Below are 8,870 nucleotides of genomic sequence, written 5' to 3'. Positions count from 1 at the left end.
ACCTCCGCCTCCCGGTTCAAGTGATTCTCCCGCCTCAGCCTCTCCAGTAGCTGGGATTACAGGCGTGCGCCACGATACCCAACTAATTTTTGTATTTTTAGTGGAGACGGGGTTTCACCATGTTGGCCAGGCTGGTCTTGAACTCCTGACCTCGTGATCCGCCCACCTCAGCCTCCCAAAGTGCTAGGATTACAGGCATGAGCCACCACACCCGGCAACAGAGTGAGATTCTTGTCTCAAAAAACACACACAAAAATTTGTTGTTTAAGTTACTCTCTCAAGAAAAAAAGACAGAAAGAAAAGAAAGAGAAAAACAGACGGGCACGGTGGCTCACGCCTGTAATCCCAGCACTTTGGGAGGCCGAGACGGGCGGATCACGAGGTTAGGAGATCGAGACCATCCTGGCTAACACTGTGAAACTCCGTCTCTACTAAAAATACAAAAAAAATTAGCTGGGTGTGGTGGCGGACGCCTGTAGTCCCAGCTACTCAGGAGGCTGGGGAGGCTGAGGCAGGAGAATGGCGGCGTGAACCCGGGAGGCAGAGCTTGCAGCGAGGCGAGATCGCGCCACCGCACTCCAGCCTGGGCGACTGAGCAAGACTCCGTCTCAAAAAAAAAAGAAAAAAAAAAAAAGAAAGAGAAAAACATAATGATGTTCAGAAACAGGAAGAGACGATTTCCTTGATCTTAGTGAAAAGCTACTTGTTACAAAGCTCAATGCCATTTTACCAGCTTCTCCAGGATCATCCTCACGTAACATAACAGCACTGATAGTTACATCTTCTGTTACACTGTGAGGCTCTGTGTTTGTGAAGAGTCCGGAACGCTGTGATGAAAATGCAGCTGCCCAGTTACTGTCATCCAGATTGGTAACCTTAAAAAAAAAACAAAAAAGTAAAAATAGAGAAAAGTGATGGAGTTATTGTCACTGAGTGGATACTTTAAAAGCAAGTAAGATTTCTAAAAATTATATGTATGTATGTGGGTTTTTTTTTTTTCTTGAGATAAGGTCTGGATCTGTTGCCAAGGCTGGAGTGCAGTGGCACGATCACAGCTCAATGCAACCTTTGCCTCTCAGGCTCAAGCCATCCTCCCACTTCAGCCTCCCAAGTAGCTGGGACTACAGGCACGTGCTACCATGCCTGGCTAATTTTTGTATTTTTAGTAGGAACAGGGTTTCACCATGCTGGCCAGGCTGGTCTCAAACTCCCAGCCTCATGTGATCCATCTGCCTCAGCCTCCCAAAATGCTGGGATTACAGATGTGAGCCACCATGCCTGGCTGCTATAGTGTATTTATTTATTTATTTATTTTTTGAGACAGAGTCTTGCTCTATCACCCAGGCTTGAGTGCAGTGGTGCGATCTCCGCTCACTGCAAGCTCCGCCGTCTCCTGGGTTCACTCCATTCTCCTGCCTCAGCCTCCCGAGAAGCTGGGACTACAGGCACCCGCCACCACGCCCGGCTGATTTTTTTGTATTTTTAGTAGAGACGGGGTTTCACTGTGTTCGCCAGGATGGTATGGATCTCCTGACCTCGTGATCCACCCGCCTTGGCCTCCCAAAGTGCTGGGATTACAGGCATGAGCCACCACGTCCAGCCTATAGTGTATTTTTAATACTTAGGTGAAGTCATTCTGAATCACAGCTTACATAACATTTATTTTGCTATTTTCAATACCGTTCCATAGTGATTCCTAAAGAGTACCTCATCTACCTTTTCCAATTTTCTCTTGTATCCTCTTTAATACATTTTATCTCTTCCTTATGATACTCTGCATCTATTACCCTCTGATTCCTACTCTTGTATGCTTCAAAACAGGGATCAGATTTTATAGCCATCAGCAACCAACCACAGCATGTATTTCTTCTGGTCAGCAAACTGACAGATTAAAACATCTTATTTGCATTTAAAGGTTGCTGGTGTCACAGTTTCCATCTGTGATATCAGATGCATAAGGTTTTCAGTTTTTTTAATGTCTAATTAATTATTTCAATCCATATAATCTAAAGTTACTTTTGTGATGATTCTGACTCAATATTCATTAAAAGGCTTTTACATCAAATGTTATACTTTTATAAAAAGGGAGAACTTCTTTTCTCTCTCTTTTTTTTTTCTTTTGCAATCACAGGTCACTGCAACCTCTGCCTCCTGGATTCAAGCAATTCTCACACCTCAGCCTCCCGAGTAGCTGGGATTACAGGTGTAAGCCACCACTCCCAGCTAATTTTTTTGTTTTTAGTAGAGACAGGGTTTCATCATGCTAGCCAGGCTGGTCTCAAACTCCTGACCTCTGGGAAGCCAAGGCGGGAGAATCACTTGAGGTCAGGAGTTCAGGGGGTGCTGACATTACAGGTGTGAGCCACCACACTCAACCCAAAAGTTCTTAGTCCTATTTTTCTACATACCATGGAGAGATTTCCGAAGAACCCTGAAGACTGTGTAAGTCGGGGCGACCTCCCTCCTGTTCCAAGAATGCAGGAAATATCTGGCTGCCTTAGTAAGCTTCGGCTTGTTGGGGTAACTATAAACAAAAGGTTGGTAGAAAGAACCTAAAGTGCGTGAGCATTCATTATCAAAACAAAGCAAACAAGCAATGAAGAATAAATTTTTACTGTACTCTAACCAAATAAATACTTTAAATGCTAACATTTCCATGATACAAGGATTTAAATTATTTTTCTAAATTTGAGCTGTAAGTACTACTGAGCCTAACAGGAAAAATTTTACTGCAATTGCAGATGCTTTCATTATAGCCTAACTGAGCAGTTAAAGCCACTAATCAGTCAATGGATTCTTCATATTTTAATTTTATAAGGCATACCAAGGCAGTGTAGTACAGTGGGCATAAACTTTGGAGTAAACAGATCATTGTTTGAATCCCAGTTCCACTATTTACATACTAGTCTTGTTCTGTCGCCCCAGCTGGAGTACAGTGGCACAATCTCAGCTCACTGCAACCTCTGCCTCCTGGGTTCAAGCAATTCTCCTGCCTCAGCCTCCTGAGTAGCTAGGATTATGGCCATGCGCCACCACGCCAGCTAATTTTTGTATTTTTAGTAGAGACAGGGTTTCACATGTTGGCCAAGCTAGTCTTGAACTCCTGGCCTTAAATGATCCGCCCACCTTGGCCTCCCAAAGTGTTGAGATTATAGGCATGGGCCACTGCATCCAGCCTATTTACATACTTACTGCCTATATTAGTTAACTTCTCTAAGTCTCGCATTCAGTTTCGGTAAAATAGAGCTAACGATACCTATGTCATAGTTACTGTGTGTTTATGGAAAGTACAGTACCTTGTACATGGCAAGAGTTCAAACAAATAATAACTGCAATCATTATTATTAGTGTTTATTGATATTGTAACCAAATACTATACTTATCATGTTACAATAAATGTTAGTTGCTATTATAATTATCATTATTATTAAATGCTTTAAAAGCAAAAAAGTCTTACAAGGCTGTCGAAACGAGCTAGGAGTTCGAGGGATAACCTGGTTTCTTGGTGTAGTATTACCAAAACTTTCATCTTGAGATGCCTGAACTGTACAATGAGTTAAGAAAAGTTTTCCATGTAGAAAAGATTAAAATGAGAATTAACCATCTTTTTACTATACAAATTATGTGAATACATTTTTCAAGAACAAGGTATTTTACGGCTACCATTTTTCAATGCAAAGGGTAAATAACCCATTCCTTCTGCCATTTAAATTCTCAGACGTCAGTCTTAGATAACTACACACTGAACTAAATGTTTTTAGTCAGTTTTCAAATAATAAAAATCTCAGCAGAAGCTAACCACAATATGATAGTCAGCAGTAAGAAATATCTTTATTTTTAAGGAAATATAATCTTATTAAATTTTTGCATTATATTTACCTAATGACAGCTCTGTGGAGTGAAAAAAATTTCTACAGGATTTTATTATAGCTAACATTTAATACTCTTATAAAAAGAAAATTCTATAACACTGATTCCAAACATGTTACAATTTTTATAATGATGCTTAAATCGCAAAGGATACTTAAAACTCTTTTTTGAGCACTCTGTTTCCGTGCAGTCCGTGTCACCTCTGCCTCCCGGATTACAGGGGATGATATATCTCCAAAGCCACTCCTAAAGTAGTATAATCAAGCTTATATAAGTGAAACGAGAATATAGCATTTGTAAAGAATTTTATCATCACAGCTGGAGTAAAGGACCCTGAGTAAGTTAAGATGTAGGTCATTCCAGTAGCCAAGTCTTGGATCTTTTGCTGAGAATGCACTCGTGGCTCCAAATCCTGCTTATTCTTCAAAGTCTTACTCAAATGTTACCTGCACAAAGATTTCTCTGACTTTCTAGTACTCACTATGTTATTTTCTCCTAAAGAATTATTTCAACACTTGGAATCTATATTATAACACTGTTTTAGGTAATTGCTTCATAAAAGTGAATCTTATTTCCCTGGTTGGATTGAGAAGTTACCTAATTGCAGGAATTCTCTCTTAAAAGATTTTCTGCAGAATCCAAAATGCTTTAAACCATGGGTACTATTAAAAAACAAACAACAACAACCAGACAACAACCACCACCAGACAACAACAACAACCAGAGCTTGTGAGATACAACCACAACAACAAACAGAGCTTGTGAGATAGAAGAGTAAGTAAAAAAATTCTGGTAAATTGTAGCAAAATGACTCTTCAAGTTATTTCAACCAAAGAGGTCTCCTGTCCCATCACAACACTCTGTCAGTTTCACTCAAAGGTCTAGAAACTAAATTGTGTGGACTAAAAGGCCTGTGTTTAAGACAAGAATCTAATATGCTTTTCCTCCACTTAAAACCTTCAGATATTCCTTCAGCAGGAAAGTATGGGAAACAATCACATAGAAAAAATTTTAAATGTTTAATAATTAAAATTAAAAAACAAAACAAACAAAAAACCTACAGATAGCTCTCTCTGGTTTATAGAAGTGCAAATTTCCTAAAATGATATTTACAATGTGACCCCAGTTTAGGCGTTCAGTCTTCTATTCAGCCACAAACATCACTCTAAACATATACTGCATGTGACCACTGAGCTACACGTACTTTTGTTTTTCATATACTAGCACCTTTGAATATGTTTCTTTTACAAAGACCTACATTTGCCCCCTTGGGCACCTGGTCAACAACTAATTACTCCTCAAAGAGCCTCAGGTAGGCTGGAGACACACAGAGGCAGGCTGGCAATTTGGTTCTTGTATTTATTAGCTTTCTAACTTTCAGCAAGTTCCTTAACCTCTTTTAGTCTCAGTATTATATATGAAAAAGGGATAACAGTACCTATCCTCATAGGATTGTTCTTGTTCTGAAGATTAAATAAACCTATAATATATATTCAAAGCCAACAATGGCAGTCATATAGTAGGTACTCAATGTTTGGAGTACGAATAATGTACTATTATTATGCAAAGACCAGCTAGAAAGTTACCTTCTTTGAGAAGTCTTTCTGATAGAGTGACAGGGAGACTTAATCGCCCCCAAACACTTATCACTTTATACCGCTTGGTTGTCTCCACTACACAACTAATTCCCCGAGGTGAAGGATCTTGAATAACTGATCTTTGTTGCAGGCGGCTAGCACAGTACCCAGATCACAGGGGGAACTCAGTATCTGATGCTGGCACTTGTAATCAGAAAGTCTGAGCTGAGATCCCAGTATCTTCACTGACTGGCTTTGTGATCACAGACTGGTCACTTAGCATTTCGAACGCCGGGCTACCTACCCCGCCCACCCCAGGAGCGATCAGTGTTGCTGCCCCAAAGCGCCGAATAGATCGCAGAACGTAGTGGGAATGTAGGGGACCATTATGATCCGTACCCCACCCGACGCAGGCCAAGCGGCCTTTCCCCATTTGTAGCCAAATTTCCCGGCATGGGGAAGGAGTCTTAGGGGAAGCACCCGGGACCTCCTTGGCTTCTTCTGGGAGTCTAGTTTCACCTATTTCGTTTCGCCAACAGGCGAGAGGGGCAAGGCTTTGGGTTCAGCTGCCATTATCAGAACTGACCTGTCCATGGCTAAAGCCTTTTCCACACAGAATAAACGTCGGCTCCAGCTTAGCTACCGCGTTTTAGCCTTCCCGCTCTCCGGAAGCAAGCCCTTCGACCCGGAAGCAGTCTCTCCCTAAAACAGCCCCACAGAAAAGGGGTAGGGGAGAAGAAACGACGTTCCCATCTAGCGCATGGGCGACTTCAGCCTACAGGTGCAGGCCCGGTGGGCGCAGGCGCAAAAGCTTGCCAATGTGTGCCTGGCTGGACCAGACAGGGCCGGGGGCGGGACCTGGTTGAATTTAGCCCAGACGCCTTGCGGCCGCTTTGCCTGACCAACGTCTGTGGGCGTGGAACAGGCTCTGGGTTCTCCTACTGGGAAAAATGAAGCATGTTGATAGTCTGGAAAGACGTGAAGTCATTTCCTGGTATTCTCTGTCAGAAAGCGCCTGTTCTTGGAATTCAGATGCGTGGGCTCTGCCCCACACCTCGGGAATCTCTTATCTCTCTCCCTACACTCAGTCCTTTGTTCTCTAGCCCCCTGCAGTTTTTGAAACTATTTTCCATAACTGCTATTTGTTCTTTATTTGGTATTCTTTTCTATTAAGGAGAAACAGTTCACCTGTATTAAAAAGTAGAAAGGCAAGCGTAAAACATGATGGTATTGCCCTCTATTTCAAAGTGCCGTCTAGGCAAAAAGTGGTATATTTTGGTCTTGAAGGAGTCAGTCACATTTTTGTTTCGGTTTTTGTTTTTTCCAGTTTGAAAGTAGTGACTGGCTATTAACTGACCAGATTACAAAAATAACGTTAGATGCTTCAGTTTATCCGTTTAATAAGCCTGTTGATATGGTCTTTTCTGTTGCTGGCATTTGTACCTTTTAGTAATACAGAATAGGTAGTCATTCTCCCTCTTGGAGAAGATAATTTGAAGGATCACAGGAACTTGAAGAGTTTTTCAACAGCATAGATCTCATGAATCAGATTCTCCAGTCAGATGATGCCATATTTATCAAGAAATCATCAATCAAAGAGTTATCTGTTAAGGTAATTTGTTTATTGGTTTTGCCATAACCAGTTTGTAGATCAGTTCATTTATTGATTTCAGGTTCAGGTACTCTATGCGATGTATGGTTCCACAATAGTCAGCATGTTAACTGAAGCCTTGTTGAGTTTAGCAGAGGTGCCATGGAAGATCTGGGGAAAGTGAAGAGATTTTGACAGACTTTTGGGCTCACACCATTGATACCTTAAGGCAAGTGACAATTTGGATTTCACAGGTATATAGAAATTGCCAGCTTTTCTTGTCATATATTCCTGTGACAGTGCTGAGCTTTTTTTTTTTTCTTCTTCTTCTTGCTTGCTTTTTTTTGGACTTGATTTTTTAAATTATGTTTCCTTCCTTCTTTCCTTCTTTTTTTTTTTTTTTTGAGACAGGGTCTTGCTCTATTGTCCCAGCTCAAGTGCAGTGGCACAGTCATGGCTCACTGCAGCCTTGACCTCCTGGGCTCTAGCAATCCTTCTACCTCAGCCTCCCTACGCACCACCATGCCTGCCTCCCAACCCCGTTTTTTAAAAATATTTTGGAGTAACGAGGTCTTATGTTGTTGCCCAGGCTGGTCTCAAACTCTTAGGCTCAAGCCATCCTCTTGCCTGGGCCTCCCAAAGTGCTGGGATTACAAGGTTAGCCACCACATCCAACAGTGCTTAGCTTTTTCATAGATGTAGCTTTCTCCTTGCTTTTCTTTTTTCTTTTTCTTTTTTGAAATGGAGTCTCATTCCGTTGCTCAGGCTGGAGTGCAGTGGTGGCATCTCGGCTTACTGCAACCTCTGTCTCCTTGGTTCAAGTGATTCTCCTGCCTCAGCCTCCTGAGTAGCTGGGATTACAGGTGCCTGCCACCACGCCCGGCTAATTTTCGTATTTTTAGTAGAGATGGGGTTTCACCATGTTGTCCAGGCTGGTCTCAAACTCCTGACCTCAGGTGATTCACCTGCCTCAGCCTCCCAAAGTGCTGGGATTACAGGTGTGAGCCACTGCGCCTGGTCTTCTCCTTTCTTTTCCAAGCATTTTGTGGGCAAACGTCTTTCTCAGGCACTTGACCTTCAGCTCTGTGAAATTCCTTCACGTGTTTTATTTATTTGTTTTTATTTTTTTGAGACAGAGTCTTGCCCTGTCACCCAGGCTGGAGTGCAGTGGTGCAGTCTTGGCTCACTGCAACCTCTGCCTCCCCGGTTCAAGCGATTCTCCTACATCAGTCTCCCAAGTAGGTGGGATGACAGGCACGCACCACCATGCCCAGCTAATGTTTGTATTTTTGGTAGAGACGGGGTTTCGCCATGCTGGCCAGGCTGGTCTCAAACTCCTGACCTTGCGATCTGCCCTCTTCGGCCTCCCAAAGTGCTGGGATTACAGGCGTGAACCACTGCGCCCAGCCTTCCCTCACATTTTTAAAGGGTTTCTGGCACAGCAGGAATCTCTTTTTCTTGTCTTCAATACCCTCTATGGTTTCAGCTGGGAAAGAGGAAATCAGTGGAAGTTTTGCCTTAGCCATTTATGTTCTGCTATAATTCTGAGAAGCCTAGTTCTCTGGAAGGCCTCTTCATACCTTATTATCCCCTCTCAGACAACATGGCATTTTGATAAAAACATTGCTTTGGGCTCCATCTAGGCTCAAGCCCCCTGCACCTGCAGTTTCCTCATCTGTAGAATGGAGAAAACAATACCTTTGTCACGGGGGTGTCGTAAGGATTAAACAAGATGTCAGGCCCGGCGCGGTGGCTCAAGCCTGTAATCCCAGCACTTTGGGAGGCCGAGACGGGCGGATCACGAGGTCAGGAGATCGAGACCATCCTGGCTA

General features: G+C 42.6%; 1 protein-coding gene across 1 annotated transcript in view; it reads right to left on the bottom strand.

The window, feature by feature from the left end:
* The window catches only part of NUP107 (nucleoporin 107kDa), a 63,687-nt gene extending 57,284 nt beyond the window's left edge, over nucleotides 1-6,403 (bottom strand). Inside the window, exons 1-6 of the mRNA XM_011976594.1 lie at nucleotides 6,306-6,403; nucleotides 6,034-6,273; nucleotides 4,025-4,116; nucleotides 3,458-3,544; nucleotides 2,409-2,524; nucleotides 731-875 (exon numbers count right to left, since the gene is read on the bottom strand). Coding sequence (XP_011831984.1) covers nucleotides 731-875; nucleotides 2,409-2,524; nucleotides 3,458-3,544; nucleotides 4,025-4,116; nucleotides 6,034-6,041 — 448 coding nt within the window. The 5' untranslated portion in view covers nucleotides 6,042-6,273; nucleotides 6,306-6,403. The remainder of the gene's footprint in view (nucleotides 1-730; nucleotides 876-2,408; nucleotides 2,525-3,457; nucleotides 3,545-4,024; nucleotides 4,117-6,033; nucleotides 6,274-6,305) is intronic.
* Nucleotides 6,404-8,870: the final 2,467 nt, after the last annotated feature.

Source organism: Mandrillus leucophaeus, unplaced genomic scaffold (genome assembly GCF_000951045.1).
Source record: "Mandrillus leucophaeus isolate KB7577 unplaced genomic scaffold, Mleu.le_1.0 Scaffold169, whole genome shotgun sequence".
Taxonomy (NCBI): Eukaryota; Metazoa; Chordata; class Mammalia; order Primates; family Cercopithecidae; genus Mandrillus; species Mandrillus leucophaeus.
The sequence above is the reverse complement of the archived record's forward strand: the minus strand, read 5'-3'. Positions and strand labels throughout refer to the sequence as shown.